The sequence below is a fragment of the Phoenix dactylifera genome, chromosome 10 (genome assembly GCF_051530095.1).
Source record: "Phoenix dactylifera cultivar Ajwa chromosome 10, Ajwa_hap1_PhDact_Kaust_v1.1, whole genome shotgun sequence".
In the NCBI taxonomy this organism is placed as follows: domain Eukaryota; kingdom Viridiplantae; phylum Streptophyta; class Magnoliopsida; order Arecales; family Arecaceae; genus Phoenix; species Phoenix dactylifera.
In genome coordinates this window covers 21,333,587-21,352,374 of record NC_143199.1, presented here as the reverse complement: position 1 = coordinate 21,352,374, position 18,788 = coordinate 21,333,587, and the positions used below count along the sequence as shown (strand labels likewise).

The 18,788-nt window shown below is 38.2% G+C and overlaps 1 protein-coding gene and 1 non-coding gene across 2 annotated transcripts in view; one reads left to right on the top strand and one right to left on the bottom strand.

Moving 5' to 3' along the window:
• LOC148702300 (uncharacterized) overlaps positions 1–17,670 on the top strand; it is a 58,549-nt gene extending 40,879 nt beyond the window's left edge. Inside the window, exons 3-4 of the mRNA XM_089925711.1 lie at positions 1,701–4,963; positions 13,460–17,670. Coding sequence (XP_089781837.1) covers positions 3,113–4,963; positions 13,460–14,908 — 3,300 coding nt within the window. The 5' untranslated portion in view covers positions 1,701–3,112 and the 3' untranslated portion in view covers positions 14,909–17,670. The remainder of the gene's footprint in view (positions 1–1,700; positions 4,964–13,459) is intronic.
• On the bottom strand, positions 3,598–3,705 carry LOC120108908 (small nucleolar RNA R71). Its single transcript, XR_005510035.2, has one exon. It is a non-coding gene; the product is annotated as a small nucleolar RNA R71 (small nucleolar RNA).
• Positions 17,671–18,788: the final 1,118 nt, after the last annotated feature.

Here is an 18,788-nt window from a genome sequence, read left to right as displayed (position 1 = left end):
TGTAATCAATTTTCTTTTTATAAAATCTAGCAAACTTTCTTTCATGCAATCCCTATTCTAGGTTCAAGTTAATTTCTATTTTTTTTTTTAATGCAATCTTTTAATTCTTCTTTGATGCAATACATTAAATCTTCCTTTATGCAATTTATGTTCCAGGCTTCAATCTTCCTAAGCACTATTTTCATCCATGCCAAAGTTTTCTTTGAATGGTTAAATATTTTATTAAATTTATAAATGCTCTTCTATTCCAAGTATTTGTCTTTTCGTTATTTTCAAATGAAAAACATTCTCTAATAGACTAGAGAATCATTCAACATTCTCAAAATAATGTTTTTTTTTTTATCATTCAAAAATTGATTTTGAATCCGAGTGAATGTTCTAATTTTTATGCAACTCCAATCGCCTCCCTGTGGATCGACCTCTTACAACCACTATTCTTCGAGTAGGAAAGGTAAGAGTAGAATTTAAATTTAACTTTTGTTCGTCGGTTCTAACAACGATCCGTCTAGCATATTTTTAGGTGGACAGACGAACAGAATTTTGGCGCCGTTGCCGGGGAGGCAAATCGAGAAGCAAGAACGATCACGAAGATCAAATCGGATTTTGGATGCCCGGAGTGAACGCACTCCGGTAGTAAGTTTTTATTTTTATTAATTTTTCTTATTTTGATTATTTTCAGTTAGTAATTTCGTAGTTATTAAATTCTGAAATTTGAAATTCGAAATTAAAGTTTTCTTAAAAAAAAGTAAAAAAAAAATTTGAAAAATTTTTTTTTAAAAAAAAAATTCAAAAATTCAAAAATTTAAATTCAAAATTTGAATTCTGTGATTCGAAATTTGAAATTCAAAAAAAAAGTTAAAAATTTTTTTAATTAAATTAAAAAATTTAAAAAAATATTATTTTTGCTAGTAATTGATAAGGTGCAATCCCCCGAGGTTATCATACCTTTATTGGGGCTCCTCACGGAGTAATCTCCAGAGCTTATTCAACGGGCATTCGGAGATTGACTGACACATAAGGATTGTGTTTAGTTTACATTCAAGTTATTGCTAAAAAAAAAAAAGTAAAAGTAAAAAAAAAAATTGCTTGCTCATTTAATCAATACAACCTAATGACATTGCATAAACTCTGAAAAAAACATTGATTATTTGCTGCATTTAGTATTAAGCATTTGCATAAAATAATTTAAGGGCAAAACCCATTAAAAAGATAAGGTCGGGAAGTCATTACCTGTCCTTAGCCCAAAATCACCACCTTGCATACTTATCCTAAGCCAAATTAAATTAAAATCAAATTAGATATTGGCCTTAGGGTTTTCGAGCTCAATTAGGCTCTTGGAAAGAAGCGGCTGAAAGCCACTCCAGTGAGGATTTAGTAATTGGTGATGTCTAGGAAAGTTTTACAACAGTGAGAACTGTTACGGGTATTGTGGTATTGGTGTATCCCTTCTGGCACCACCACACACCCCGGGACTTTCCTGGTCACTGGTTACTGGATCACTTAACTGGTAAGCTCAAGCTTAATCTGAAAGGGAGATTAGGAGCTGATAGGTGCATGAAAATGTACCTTTTAACACTACCACTTTAGGCTAAATTGTTAAGACTTAAGCATGATTTGGATATTTTTATGATATTTTTCTAATCTGAACTTTACTTCACAAAGTGTCCAAGTCTTAATTGATTTTGGTGATTTTATTGTAGGAATGGAGTTAAGAAGATTGAATATCCCATTGCAGTCCGAATGAAATGAAACTTAGTGGAGATGAAGTAGACATGTTGAGGTTTCATATGCATCAAGAATCAGGTCAATTGGAGCTCCAGAGAGAAAGTTATGAAGTTGCAAAGTTAGGTTTCCCTAAACCGCCAGCCTGGGCCCTGACAGATCAGACCTTTGTGTAGTATTTTGATGATTTCGGGAGCTACAGAAGTCCAATTGAGATGATTCAAATTTTGTTGGAAACTAGACTTCCAGAGCTTTCAAATGACTATAAGAACATAAAATTTGAAGATCAGATGCGATCTGGAGAGTCTTCCGAACCTCATGCTGACGTTGGTGCTCGAGGGTAAAGTCGGAAAAACACATGCAAACGTGTCTAAGTCGTGTTTCCTAGGGTTTTTAGCCCCAAAATCATATATATACTTGGGGAGCACGCCGTTCTAAAGAAAAAAAAGGCTGCATTACAAAGAAATCATCAAGAGGAGCCAAAAATTCATGGAGAGCTAATTCTTTGGTGAAGCTAGGGATGAACTCGCTTGGATGATGGTAGTTTTATTTATATTTGATCTATGTAATAGATTCTCATGTTGATACAATTTTTGTTTATCATTTCTCATCCATAAATCTTTCTTGTGTTGGAATAATCTTGAACCTATTCTTTTCATAGATTCAGCCATGTCCTTTTCTATAGAATTGTTGAGGTGCTTGATTATATCTAGATTTGATTGTTTATCCAGTTAGTGTGATTTTTTGCTGAAATATTGCCATTGGGTATATTTTTGTCTTTAAATCTGAGTCTAAAAGGATAACAATCCTTGGTTTTAAAAGAGGAGAATGATTTTCTAGAATTATCACTAAATATTTTGATTGTAATGCTATATCCTCCAATTAGAGAATTTGGTGCTATGATCTCTAATTGAGTTATCCAATGGATCAAATATGAATGGAATTACCTGATTCAAGTGAGGAATTCCCGATGCTTTGCTGCCATTAATTCTGGTCACATCTTTTCACTACTACAATCTAATTGTCAATTTACTTTTAAACATTCACATCACATTTTACTGCTTTGATATTTCTTTTTAGTTTTGTAGTTCCTTTTAGTGTTCCTACCTTCTCCCTGTGGAATCGACACCCTAATATATACTGCGATAGCCGCGTTATTCTTTGGGCGTAATCAAATTTTGGCGCCGTTGCCGGGGAGAACGGTACAAGAAGCGCTTCAAGGAATAGGTTTGCTGAATTAATTCGTCAAAGCGGTAACCTCGTTCCTTCTTCTTTTTTTTTTTTCTCTTGCTTTTTGTCTTCAGTTTATTTCATTCATAGTTTTGATTTGATTGTGCAAAAAAAATAAAATAAAATAAAATAAAAATAATATACATATATTTTGTGTTGCATGCGTAGGCATAGAGACGAGTTAGGTACATTTGCAAGAAGACCGGAATTAGAACCTGACACTTTTCCTGTGAATTTGCCCGATACGCCATCTAATTCTAACACCATGAGCAATCACGAAGATCAGCCCATTAGGACTCTCCAGGACTATCTCCATCCTACACGCACAGCCACACCGTCATGCATTATGTTCCCACCCAATGTCCCACAACAGGATTTTAAACCAGGAATGATACAGTTACTTCCTACCTTTCATGGCTTAGAGAATGAAAATCCTTACGTGCACATTAGAGAGTTTGAGGAGGTAGTGGCGACTTTTCATAGTCAACCCGGTACAATAGATGCAGTTAGACTTAAGTTTTTTCCATTTTCTCTGAAAGATAGAGCGAAAAGTTGGTTGTATTCACTGAGACCGCGGTCAATAGGATCTTGGGATGAGATGACACAGGTTTTCTTTAACAAATACTTCCCCCACCATAAGACCAGTGGTTTGAAGAGACAGATTTCAACATTTGCACAAAAGGATAGTGAGACTTTGTATCAGGTGTGGGAGAGGTTTAAAGATTTGTTGAACTTGTGTCCTCATCACGGCTATGAGAGTTGGCGTTTAGTTAGTTACTTTTATGAGGGACTTACACCTAGAGAGCGCCAATTTGTAGAGATGATGTGTAATGGTGAGTTCTTGCAGAAAGATCCGGATGAGGCCATAGAGTATCTGAATGATCTAGCTGAGAAAGCTCATACTTGGACAGGACCTAGTGCGACTGATAGTACTAGTAGGTCACGACCTACAGCTACTCCTTCTAGTGGAGGAATTTACCATCTTAGAGAGGAGGATAATCTCAAGGCCCGGATAGAAATTCTGACTAGGGAGTTAGAGGCCTTAAAAACAAAGGATACAAAGGTTACACATACTGTTTCTCGTGTTGAGTCCCATGGACCCTGTTTTGTATGTGGTGGAGTGGATCACCTAGCTCAGGATTGTCCCACATTTGCTGAAATGAGGGGTGTGTATGAGGAACATTGTAATGCCCTAGGTATGTACAAGAAGCCTTTTACACCCTTTTCAGATACCTATAATCCTGGTTGGAGGAACCATCCTAACTTTAGTTGGAAATCTGACCCGCAACATCCTGCACAACCACAGCTGCCTAGAGCTTATTCTACACCTCCATACCATGCCCCATCTTCTAGGAATCCTTTAGAGGACACACTACATGCTTCTATTGAGGCTCAGAATAAGACAAACCAGAAGTTTGAATCAATGATTACTCAGGTGGTTGAGGAAAATAAAGAGATTAGGAGTCAAGTGTCTAAGTTGATTAGTGCTTTAACCGTAAATGAGCGAGGAAAATTTCCATCGCAAGCTCAACCCAATCCCCAAGGTCAGCATATGGCACAAACTTCTAACCCTGATAGGCAAGATCTTAAGGAGGTTAATTCCATAACTACTCGAAGTGGTAAGGTTATAGAAAGGGTTCCCAAGCCTAAGGACACACAAGAGAAGTTGAGTAGTGATGTAGTTGATGTTCCAAGAGAGGAAGAGATAGTGAAGAGTCCAGTTAGAGTGCCCTTTCCTCAAGCTCTCAAGTCTACCTCAAGAGTTATGGACCATAGTAGCGAGATCCTAGAGAACCTAAGGCAAGTGAAAATTAATCTTCCTTTGTTACATGTGATAAAACAGGTTCCAACTTATGCAAAGGTCCTTAAAGATTTGTGCACTGTAAAAAGAAAACACCATGTTAAGAAAACAGCTTTTCTAACGGAACAAGTAAGTGCTTTGATTGAACAGAGAATCCCACCAAAATATAAGGACCCAGGATGCCCCACAAACCCACTTAGGATCAAAAAGGTCAATAATAAAAGGTTGTAATGAGGCTAAAGTTAAGTAAAATAAAAATAATAAAAGGATGGATAAGAGAATTCAAAAGAACTTTCCAGTACATGCTAGAGGTCTTCACAAGATATAACATCAAGCACAACTTCCTCAAACCGCTTGTACCTTTTTTTTTTCTTTTCTCTTTTTTTTTCCTTTTTTTTTCACGCTAGTCATACCATTTGGTTATTTCATCAACAACTTCATACTAGCATTTTGAACCTGTGACAAGCAGTTTGGGAACCAATAGAATCATTTTCAGAATGGAGATTAGAGCCTGAGACATTTTCAAGGCCTGTGGTAATAGAAAGCTGAAGCTGCTGGTGGAGTTGATTTGTTTCTTTGTTTCTTTCTCTTTTTTTTTTCTTCTTCCTTTTTTTTTTTTTTAACACAACCTTTGGTTGCAATTATGGAGTCCATTTCAGCAAACCTGCCAGCACCAATGAGAAACCACCACAGTACATCCCCTTTCTTGTCTTCATTATTTGCGGACCAATTATTTATCATCCCTAGCATGTACTTGAAAGTAAAAGGTAGGAAAGATATAATAATTTAGGCTCAACTCCAATGTGGAGGGGGGGGTAAGGACATATGGGTTTACAAAGGAAAGGGTTCTTTTTTTTTTCGGCTCAAAATGGCTTCTAATGGATAAAACATGGGTTAGCTTGAAAGGCTCAAACGTTCATCCTAAATTGACCTTCATCATCTCCTAAGTATAATCAACCAACATACCACAAACTGTGCAATAAAAATTCCCAATAGAGCAACCAATTCAAAAAAATCAATGAACGCATGCCACAAGTCTCTGAACATGATGAACTCTCTCTCTCTCTAATACTCACCAATGCGTAAATACTTAAGTTTGAGAGTTCTCTAATTGTATGCATTGAACATCCATCAAACCACAAGGCTTAGATGCGTGCATAAAAAAAGAATTCAAAGGGTGTCTTAATAGTGTGACTAAGATAGAAAAATTGACTCCAGCAAAAATACTCTGTAATCATTTGTTTTTTTTTTAAAGCAAATTCATGCAAAAACATATACACATGCAAAAATCATTTGTACCTTTTTTTTTTCTTTTCTCTTTTTTTTTCCTTTTTTTTTCACGCTAGTCATACCATTTGGTTATTTCATCAACAACTTCATACTAGCATTTTGAACCTGTGACAAGCAGTTTGGGAACCAATAGAATCATTTTCAGAATGGAGATTAGAGCCTGAGACATTTTCAAGGCCTGTGGTAATAGAAAGCTGAAGCTGCTGGTGGAGTTGATTTGTTTCTTTGTTTCTTTCTCTTTTTTTTTCTTCTTCCTTTTTTTTTTTTTTAACACAACCTTTGGTTGCAATTATGGAGTCCATTTCAGCAAACCTGCCAGCACCAATGAGAAACCACCACAGTACATCCCCTTTCTTGTCTTCATTATTTGCGGACCAATTATTTATCATCCCTAGCATGTACTTGAAAGTAAAAGGTAGGAAAGATATAATAATTTAGGCTCAACTCCAATGTGGAGGGGGGGGTAAGGACATATGGGTTTACAAAGGAAAGGGTTCTTTTTTTTTCGGCTCAAAATGGCTTCTAATGGATAAAACATGGGTTAGCTTGAAAGGCTCAAACGTTCATCCTAAATTGACCTTCATCATCTCCTAAGTATAATCAACCAACATACCACAAACTGTGCAATAAAAATTCCCAATAGAGCAACCAATTCAAAAAAATCAATGAACGCATGCCACAAGTCTCTGAACATGATGAACTCTCTCTCTCTCTAATACTCACCAATGCGTAAATACTTAAGTTTGAGAGTTCTCTAATTGTATGCATTGAACATCCATCAAACCACAAGGCTTAGATGCGTGCATAAAAAAAGAATTCAAAGGGTGTCTTAATAGTGTGACTAAGATAGAAAAATTGACTCCAGCAAAAATACTCTGTAATCATTTGTTTTTTTTTTAAAGCAAATTCATGCAAAAACATATGCACATGGGCTGCCCTCCCCCAACTAAAACATGACATTGTCCTCAATGTATGGAAATAAAAGCATAGAAAACAAAATAGGATAGAGGTCACCTGATTAGCGGAGCACAAATCCATGGTAAAAACAGGAAGCTGGCAAACCTGAAAATTAAACTAAGGAAACCAAACAAAATAAAACAAAACAAGCAAAAACAAAAACTGAAACAAAGACAAAATAAAGAAAAACAAAAAGAAACAAGGAAAAAAAAAGGTACAAGCGGTTTGAGGAAGTTGTGCTTGATGTTATATCTTGTGAAGACCTCTAGCATGTACTGGAAAGTTCTTTTGAATTCTCTTATCCATCCTTTTATTATTTTTATTTTACTTAACTTTAGCCTCATTACAACCTTTTATTATTGACTTTTTTGATCCTAAGTGGGTTTGTGGTAAGAATGGTTGAGTTCCCAATGGTTGGTGATCCTATCATAAGATCAATGCTTGTTTGTTGCTTGTTCATGAACACTTGCCTTCTCATATATTTGTGTGAACACCCTTTCTCAACTCCATAGAGAGACCCCTTACACCAGTCTACTATTGAATATTATACCTGTGAGATATGGAGTTGAAGCTTTTGTTTGAAATGTTCTCGACGTTGTATGTGTCAGGGTTGGTGGTAAGATGGTTACGGCTTAGAGTACACACACACACGAATTCTGGGAGTTGCTCTTGATGGACTGATTTTGATAGTATTGTTGATCTCTTGCGAGTACTTTATTTGTTATACTTGAATATTATTGCTTAGCTCATGCAAAAGCTGTCTACACTGGGTTGGATATAGTCCGTTCTTTTTCTTCGCTTAAATTGCTAGGGACTAGCAATAAGCTGGTTGGAAGGTGTGATAGGTGCATGAAAATGTACCTTTTAACACTACCACTTTAGGCTAAATTGTTAAGACTTAAGCATGATTTGGATATTTTTATGATATTTTTCTAATCTGAACTTTACTTCACAAAGTGTCCAAGTCTTAATTGATTTTGGTGATTTTATTGTAGGAATGGAGTTAAGAAGATTGAATATCCCATTGCAGTCCGAATGAAATGAAACTTAGTGGAGATGAAGTAGACATGTTGAGGTTTCATATGCATCAAGAATCAGGTCAATTGGAGCTCCAGAGAGAAAGTTATGAAGTTGCAAAGTTAGGTTTCCCTAAACCGCCAGCCTGGGCCCTGACAGATCAGACCTTTGTGTAGTATTTTGATGATTTCGGGAGCTACAGAAGTCCAATTGAGATGATTCAAATTTTGTTGGAAACTAGACTTCCAGAGCTTTCAAATAACTATAAGAACATAAAATTTGAAGATCAGATGCGATCTGGAGAGTCTTCCGAACCTCATGCTGACGTTGGTGCTCGAGGGTAAAGTCGGAAAAACACATGCAAACGTGTCTAAGTCGTGTTTCCTAGGGTTTTTAGCCCCAAAATCATATATATACTTGGGGAGCACGCCGTTCTAAAGAAAAAAAAGGCTGCATTACAAAGAAATCATCAAGAGGAGCCAAAAATTCATGGAGAGCTAATTCTTTGGTGAAGCTAGGGATGAACTCGCTTGGATGATGGTAGTTTCATTTATATTTGATCTATGTAATAGATTCTCATGTTGATACAATTTTTGTTTATCATTTCTCATCCATAGATCTTTCTTGTGTTGGAATAATCTTGAACCTATTCTTTTCATAGATTCAGCCATGTCCTTTTCTATAGAATTGTTGAGGTGCTTGATTATATCTAGATTTGATTGTTTATCCAGTTAGTGTGATTTTTTGCTGAAATATTGCCATTGGGTATATTTTTGTCTTTGAATCTGAGTCTAAAAGGATAACAATCCTTGGTTTTAAAAGAGGAGAATGATTTTCTAGAATTATCACTAAATATTTTGATTGTAATGCTATATCCTCCAATTAGAGAATCTGGTGCTATGATCTCTAATTGAGTTATCCAATGGATCAAATATGAATGGAATTACCTGATTCAAGTGAGGAATTCCCGATGCTTTGCTGCCATTAATTCTGGTCACATCTTTTCACTACTACAATCTAATTGTCAATTTACTTTTAAACATTCACATCACATTTTACTGCTTTGATATTTCTTTTTAGTTTTGTAGTTCCTTTTAGTGTTCCTACCTTCTCCCTGCGGAATCGACACCCCAATATATACTGCGATAGCCGCGTTATTCTTTGGGCGTAATCAGGAGCTGTCTAATCTAGAGAGAATTTCAGGAACTTTTTTAACCTGATAAGTCTCTGTGCAACTAGATTTAAGAAGCTACTAAACCTCACTTAGTTCTAAGACTAATAGATCAAATTGTTGTGTGGTGTTGATTGTGGTCATCTTGGTCTAGCCCTTCTTCTTATCTTTTAGGATTTCGTTTAAAAAAATTGAGTCTAATTAAGTTGTGGAAAATGTATGCATGGTAGAAGGTCATTAAGAGATAAGTTAACCCCATTTGATCCTGAGATTAACAGAACTTTTCATCATAACCTGCGAACTGTAAACCAACCGTCGATCTCTACAATGGGTGAACATATTAGAACCCTGAATGAATTATTCGCTCCTGCATCCGCTAGTCCACCTACATGTATAGTATTGCCAATAAATAATGCAGCCCAATTCGAGATTCGGGCTGCAACAATAAACATGTTACCCAAGTTTCATGGGTTCGAGAGTGAACAACCCTACATTCATCTAAACAAATTTTTGACAATCTGTCAAACGTTTAGAAATCAAAACTTAGATGAAGAGGATATTAAATTAAGATTGTTTCCCATGACTTTAGAGGATCGTGCTGCTGCATGGCTATATTCCCTTGCTTCAAATTCCATCACATCATGGGAACAACTATCTAGGAAGTTCATGGCTAAGTTCTATCCCATGGTAAAGACTGAAAAAATTAAGGATGCCATCAGAACTTTTAGAGGAAAATCTGAGGAGGAATTTTCCCAACTTTGGGAAAGATTCCATGATCTTTTGGTCAAGTGCCCGCACCATGGGCTTGACAAAGCTAACCTAGTACATTTCTTTTACAAAGGACTACCTCCGGCACATAGAAACATGATTGAGTCCATGCACAAAGGTAGGTTCATGAACCAAACCCCGGATCAAGCCTATGAATTTCTTGTTGACTTAGCTGAGAACGCCCAAAATTGGAGTAGCTATGGTGAGGAAGTAAATAGAGATGAGTTCGGGTCTAGAAAACCGGGTAATTATGAAATGAAAGCAGACCCAGAACTAAAAAATATCATGTCCAATCTGGTGACTGGAATGAACAACTTAAGCAAAAAGTTTGATGCTTTCACTGTTTCCACTAGTCCGAATTCATATAAAGAGTTAAATCCCATCATGAAAGTGGATCACGAGTCACATAGTTTATGTATCTTGTGTAATAGTTCTGAGCATCTAGTGGAGTGTTGTCCTAGTTTAACTCATATAGTGCCTTCAAGAAGCCCACTCCCAATTCATTCAGCCCAGTCTACCACCCTGATAATAGGTTCCACCCAAATTTTTCATACAAGCAAAATGAACCTATTCAGCATCAAGGTGGTCCACCAGGTTTTCAGAAGAATTTTTCCAGGATAGGTCCATCACAAATAAACCAATCATTGGCTCCACCTATTCCTACTTATAGTGCCCCTATCCCTCAGCAAACTACATCATTAGAAGCCATGATGGCTAACATGATGAAGCAGCAACAAGACTTCATCCAATAGCAACAACAGACCAACATAGCTCAAACCCAGACTAATCAATTCCATGCACAAGCGATTGCAAAACTTGAGGTTAGGCTGAGCCAAATTGCTAACTCTCTAGGGGATAGGAAGAGAGGTGAATTGCCAAGTCAGCCAGTACCTAACCCTGGTAGGCCACAGAATCAAGGGCCGAGAGGCCAGTTTTAGATTGATTCTAATGGAAACCCTACCCATGAAGTCCAGGCAATTACCACTTTACAGTCTGGCAAGCAAGTGGACAACAAAGTCCAACTTCCTGTGCAAGAAAAAGAAGAAAAGCATGAACCAAACCCCACCCAGAAAAAGACACAAGAACAGGGAACACAAGGAATAGAGGAGAAACCAATAGAAACTTACACACCTAAGGCTCCCTTTCCTAGTAGACTACAAGACTCAAGAAAAAAATCTCAGTACGATGAAATCATGGAAGTCTTTAAAAATGTTCAAATAAATTTACCCTTCCTAGATGCCATCAGACAGATCCCCTCTTATACAAAATTCTTAAAAGACCTAACCACGGTGAAAAGGAAAACCAGTATTCTTAGGCAAGCTGTGATGGTGGCACAAGCCTCATCTCTTATTCAACAACAGATTGCCCCAAAATACAAAGACCCTGGTTGCCCCACTGTTGAAATTAAAATAGGAGACACCATCATTCGGAGAGCCCTACTAGACTTAGGAGCAAGTGTAAACCTATTACCCTATTCTGTCTACACCGAACTAGGTTTGGGGGAATTAAAACCCACAAACATTACCTTATCATTAGCAGATAGGACTGTGAAGTATTCCAAAGGAATTGTAGAGGATGTGATTGTAAAAGTTAATGAATTCTACTACCCTGTGGATTTTGTAGTCCTTGAAACTGAACCAGTAAAAAATCCAGAAAGTCACATTCCGGTGATCCTAGGTAGACCATTTTTGGCCACTTCAAATGCTGTGATTAGTTGTCGAAATGGAATAATGACTCTAGCCTTTGGGAACATGACTGTCCAGCTCAATGTTTTTCATAGTAGTAGTCAGTCAACTGAGATGGACGATTTGGAAGAAATTCACATGATTGAGTATACAATTAGCAGTTCTTTTGGAGAATCGAGTTATTCTGACCCATTAGAAAGATGTTTGGCTAATTTTGGTCAAGATTGTGAGTCAAGTCAAGAGGTTAATGTATTGTTAGATTCCATTCCTGTGATGGATACTAGCAGATGGGCCACCAAGTTTGAATCATTGCCTATTTCGGAATCTCAGCTAGTGTCATCCAATGTCAAACCTCCACAACTAGAACTCAAAGACCTTCCAGAAAACTTGAAGTATGCATTTCTTGGAGAAAACAAGACCTTACCTATTATAATTGCATCGAATCTAACTAAAGAACAGGAAGAGAAGCTGTTAAGTATCCTTAGAAAGAATCAGGAAGCTATCGGTTGGTCTATAGCTGATATTAAGGGGATTAGTCCTTCTGTGGTCCAACATAAAATCCATCTAGAAGAAGATGCAAAAATTTCTAGAGAACCACAAAGGCGACTTAATCCAATCATGAAGGACGTAGTTCGAGCCGAGGTCATCAAGCTTTTAGATGCAGGGATTATATACCCTATTTCTGATAGTCAATGGGTAAGCCCAGTTCAAGTCGTACCTAAAAAGTCTGGCATCACTGTGGTGAAAAATGATCACAATGAGTTAGTCCCTACTCGAGTCCAAACGGGATGGCAAGTATGCATCGACTATAGGAAGCTTAATGCCATGACTAGGAAAGACCACTTTCCTCTATCCTTCATCGATCAAATGCTAGAACGGCTAGCTGGCCACTCCCATTACTGTTTCGTCGATGGTTATTCTGGATATAACCAAGTCCCTATCGCACGTGAGGATCAAGAGAAAACCACATTCACCTGTCCTTATGGCACTTTTGCCTATCGTCGCATGCCTTTTGGGCTATGCAATGCACCAGCTACATTCCAACGGTGTATGATGAGTATTTTCTCCGACATGGTGGAGAAATTTTTAGAAGTTTTCATGGATGATTTTTCTGTATTTGGATCAAATTTTGAGGAATGTCTACACCACTTGACACTTGTTGTAGAACGCTGTAAACAGAAAAACTTAGTTCTTAACTGGGAGAAGTGTCATTTCATGGTAGAATCAGGTATTGTTTTAGGACACATTGTGTCACAAAGGGGAATTGAGGTGGATAAGGCCAAAGTAGAATTGATTGCTAAATTGCCACCTCCCAAAACTGTTAGGGAAGTCAGATCCTTTTTAGGGCATGCGGGTTTTTACCGCCGCTTTATCAAGGATTTCAGTAAATTGTCGAAACCCTTATGTAATTTGTTGGCGAAAGATGCTACTTTTAATTTTTCGCCAATTTGTATAACTGCTTTCGAAAGACTAAAGTCTGAACTAACTTCAGCACTCATCATAAGGAGTCCTGATTGGAGTCGTCCTTTTGAAATCATGTGTGATGCATCCGATTATGCCATAGGTGCTGTCTTAGGTCAGCGAGTAGAGAAGCTTCCCCATGTGATTCATTATGCGAGCAAAACTCTGAATGATGCCCAACTTAACTATTCTACCACTGAAAAAGAATTGTTGGCAGTGGTTTTTGCCCTAGATAAATTTCGTCCCTACCTGATAGGATCTAAGGTTCTTGTTTATTCCGATCATGCCGCCCTTAAGTACCTTCTCACAAAGAAGGATGCTAAGGCAAGGCTCATTCATTGAATCCTATTGCTCCAGAAATTTGATCTCGAAATTCGTGATAAAAAGGGATCTGAAAATGTCGTAGCTGACCACTTGTCCAGATTAATTGTTGAATCATCTGGAGAATCCATGCCTGTGTCCGAGACCTTCCCTGATGAACAATTAATGATGATTTTCCATACCAATGTTTCATGGTATGCTGATGTAGTCAACTACCTTGTTACTGAACAAATGCCCAGCTCTTGGACCAAACAAGAGAAATTTCGCTTCCTAGCTCGTGTAAAATGGTATTTTTGGGATGAACCATACCTGTTCAAATACTGTCCTAATCAAATCATCAGACGATGCATCCCTGAACACGATCAAAGGAATGTCCTTTCCTTTTGTCATGACCACGCTTGTGGTGGTCATTTCAGTGGTAAAAAGACGGCTACAAAGGTTTTGCAGTGCGGATTCTATTGGCCCACACTATTTCATGACTCACACGAGTATTGCAAAGCATGTGACCAATGTCAAAGACTAGGAAAAATTTCAAGAAAAAATGAGATGCCCCTAAACCCAATCTTAATTATAGAAATTTTTGATGTTTGGGGTATTGATTTTATGGGTCCTTTTCCTATGTCATTTGGGCACCAGTACATACTCCTAGCTGTTGACTATGTATCTAAGTGGATTGAGGCTATCGCGTGTAAGACCAATGATCACAAAGTAGTGATCAAGTTTCTTAAGGAGTCTGTCTTCGCTCGCTTTGGCACCCCTCGTGCTATCATTAGTGATGGGGGGAAACATTTTTGCAATAGAATTTTTAAAGCCCTTGCTAGGAAGTACAACATCACCCATAAGGTCGGTACACCATATCATCCACAAACGAGTGGACAAGTTGAGATTTCCAACAGAGAAATCAAGACCATCCTTGAAAAAACTGTCAATCCATCTCGAAAGGATTGGTCCCTTAGGTTAACAGATGCATTGTGGGCATATCGTACGGCCTACAAAACACCAATTGGAATGTCCCCATACAGGATTGTCTATGGCAAGGCTTGCCATTTATCTGTCGAGTTAGAACACAAGGCCTATTGGGCAATCAAACGCTTAAATTTCAATCTCGACAAGGCGGAAGAACATAGAAAGCTTCAGCTCGACGAGCTTGAAGAAATTAGGAACGATGCTTATGAGTGTGTTAAGAAGTACAAGGATCGCATGAAAGTCATGCATGATAAAATGATTACTCGTAAAGAGTTTTACCAAGGACAAAAAGTTCTCTTATATGATTCTCGATTACATCTATTCCCTGGAAAACTTAAATCTCGCTGGACTGGCCCATACACAGTAGAGAAAGTACACCCGTATGGTGCAGTAGTAATATGCAACACCAAGGATGGTAGGACCTTTCAAGTCAATGGACATCGTTTAAAACCATACCTTGAGTATCTGAGTCGAGAAGTTGAGGAGACACTTCTGACCGACCCTATCTATTATGAGTAAATCGGAATTGTCTGGCTGAAGACATAAAACTTAGCGCTCTTTGGGAGGCAACCCAACATGTAAGTTTCTTTAAAAAAAAACATCAATAAATTACTAACATGCAGGTTTGGGGGATTTTGCCCCAACTTTCAATTAACCCACCCATATCAGGTACTTCTCCTCTGTCCTCTTACTGCTTTAAATTTTCTTTAACATTGAGGACAATGTTAGATTTAGGTTTGGGGGTATTTTTACGCATTTTATAAAAAAAAAAAGTTTTTAGTTAAAATTTTTGAAAAAAAAAATATACAACACACAAGGTATATAAAATCTAAGAGCCCAATGACTAGTTGGAAGTAGTGCAAAGTGAGTTCTTTTTATTAAGTTCCTTTTAGTGAGTTGTAAGCTAATTAGTGCTTTGAATTTCACAACACATATGGCCTGCATTTTCTAAGGTATAGGTTCGACATTGTGTTGAGAATATGGTAGCAACCTCGAATCCTGATGAACCATCTTTTTCTGATCCAAAAAAAAAAAATGGTGGATTTAGTCAGGTACATCGAAAAGGGCTACCTACTGTCAAAGGTCAGCGGGCTTGTGATGAGGAACCCGAGCATAGGTCCGTAGGAGAGTCTTGATGCCCGACACCTCATGCCAACTGGTGTGAGAATTGTCGACTAATTGCTCGCTACATGGAGGAATCATCACAGGAGTAAAAGTGCACAATATATACATTATCATTTCTCTTTAATGCAAAAAAAAAAATGAAAAAAAAATGTATACTGACCTTAAGAAAGACAATAGTGCGAAAGCCGTCGTTGTAAAAATTCGAGTAAACTGGAATATTACAGATAAAGCCTATGAGGTATTAAAGTAAACATCCACAGCTCTCGAAATCCTGCAGAAAAGATGATTTTGAATCAGCAAATAGGTCTTGTCCGACCAATTCTTGGAAACTACTAATATTAGCGATATTTTGGAGATCCAAAACCTTAGCTTGTGCATGGTCCAAACTTCACTGAGCACTCAAGTATAAATAAGTCTTACAACTTCCTAACGGAAAACTTAATAACTTCAACTTAAAGTGCATACTAACCTAGAAATTGGGCTACTTAGTAATTAAAACCTTGTGTGCTTTTGAAATTCTTATCAGTTATGTACTTAAAATAAGACTTTCATTTCACAAACCAAATTTTATTTTGGGATTGAAGTTTGTGGGTAACTTCACTGCAAACCCTCACGAGACAACACTCGTCCACTAGGGTAACCTAGGGGTTTAACGGCTTGTTGCACATGCTAAGTGCAATCGTAATGCTCTACGAAAGTGAGTATTTATCTTAGGATATTTATATAATAAATAACACTTTTGCTCTCTCATTTTATCATTTTCGCACTGAATTGCTAGAAACTAGCAATAAGCTAGTTGGGGGGTGTGATGAGAGCACAAAAGTGCGACCTACATGTCACCTAAATTAGTATTATTACTAACCGATAATGATAAATTCACTGGATTAATATTATATTTGGATTTGGCACAGATTTTCATAAATTAGAGATAAAATGCACATTGAGTACAAATTTGACTAAAGAAGGATCCCTTCCCAGATCCGACCCGGTTGAAGATCGGGTCGGGTCCGAGTCGGGTTCGGATCCGAATCAGGTCCATTTCTTTGGTGCTTTTGGGAAATAATTTTTGGGGCAAATCTAATTTGGCCATATCATAACTACGAGGTGCTGGGTAACCCATGACTTGAAAGACTTGCAATTGACCTCAACAGATGACCCGCGACAAACCAAGTTCGTCCGTCTACAAGCCAAATTTCATATCACACTATTTTTTTATTATTATCTAGATGACTGATTGGATGGAAATTGGTGTCTCCCAGCTCCATCTCACGAGGGCAAAGGAAGTCCCAGACCTTCTTCCAAAATTCAATTCCATTGCAGAAACTGGCACATGACCCATAGCGAGATCCAAGCGCCCGTTCGAACGCAGCCAAGCTCCATTTCGGCTCACCCCAATCAGCCCGCGTCTCCTTCCTTTCCGTGATCCCGGCGGTCCCTCATCCGTGCCAGCAAGTCACCCCGTCGATCACGCTCCCAGCGATCCCACGTCCGAACTGCTTACCGCAACTGTCGATTTCATAACTAAGCCGCCTGTGTTGCTTTAGTTTGAGACCGAGACTGGGGGGATATCCGTAGGTACCTTTCAGATCCAGACTAGACTTTCATTGAAAAAAAAAGAGAACAACCACCATGATGATCTCTGAACCAAAAACAGATTCGAACTCCTTCATTCTCCCTTTGGGATCTTGCTCAAGGTGGAGACGCAGAGGAATTTTCATTCAAAGACCCGTGCATGACTTTTAACATAAAAATAATATCTGAACATGTATCACCTAGTTGAAAAAGCTTTCCCGAGTAAATCCTTCTAATGACCCATTTATCTACGGCACTGATGGATTAGGATTTATTATTGCTGAAGTAGTTCTCCGCCAGGTCTAGGGCCCTAGACTAGCCGGGAAAGTCTGAAGTAAACTAGTCTCAGGATTTACCGACTGGAAATCTCTAAACCATTTCCTCCTACATTCATTTAACCAAACATTTCGCCTAAGCAGTCTTTGGTTACCAGTCCTCTTCTTTGCTCCTTTCTGATAGCGGGAAGGTTGAGTCCACCTGAACTGAATTATACGGCTAGTTATAGAGAGACGAAGGACCACTTCGTAAGGAGGCAGTTCGACGGTCTTTTATCTCGCGACCGGTGAAAGTTGGTTGAATAATTCGATGAAAGAAGCACATTCACCAGCCTTTATCCCAACCCTTGCGCGAAGAGGTTACCCTTTTGATTCAGCCTTACCTTACGGAACTAAGACCCAGCATCCTTCCTCTTCCGCGTGCAATCCCGGACAATTCGCCTCCCAGCAAGGAAGATCCCAGCGCCTCCCTTCCGCATCAGCCCCCAGTGATTCCCATGCCATGAACGCCCCAATCCGGCACCCAAAGAAGGAAACCCCTCTTCCGTGAGCCCAGCCATCTCGGAGCCGTCACTGCCAGCGCGTCCCCACCTTCCGCTTCCATGCCAGCATCCCGTCCGCATACACCTCCCAAATCACCGAAAGAAGGAAATAAGAAGTAGTCATCCCGTCGATCCCGCAGCCTCCCCAGCCTCCCGTGCCCGATTTCAGCAGTCAACGGATCCGCTCCTCCCAACCTTCAGCATCTCCAAGGGCTATAAGAAGGGAGGTGAAGGCCAAGAGAGGAGAGCTGAGTTGGGGGGTAGTGGCCGGCTGGTCCAAAGGAAGAAGAAGGGTGCTCGGTTGGGGTTGAAGCCAAGAACCAGAAAAATAAGGGAGTGCTCTGTTTCTCTTGGGAAGAAGAAAAAAAAAAAAGAGAAAAGAGTGTTTTATGTGAAAGTCCACCGTGGGAGAGAAAAGAAAGTAATTTGTTTTTGTTTTCTTTTCTTTATTTTATTTGCAAAATAGAAGGAGTATTAGGCCTCTAATCTCCATTTTTATTTGTAATCAATTTTCTTTTTATAAAATCTAGCAAACTTTCTTTCATGCAATCCCTGTTCTAGGTTCAAGTTAATTTCTATTTTTTTTTTAATGCAATCTTTTAATTCTTCTTTGATGCAATACATTAAATCTTCCTTTATGCAATTTATGTTCCAGGCTTCAATCTTCCTAAGCACTGTTTTCATCCATGCCAAAGTTTTCTTTGAATGGTTAAATATTTTATTAAATTTATAAATGCTCTTCTATTCCAAGTATTTGTCTTTTCGTTATTTTCAAATGGAAAACATTCTCTAATAGACTAGAGAATCATTCAACATTCTCAAAATAATGTTTTTTTTTTATCATTCAAAAATTGATTTTGAATCCGAGTGAATGTTCTAATTTTT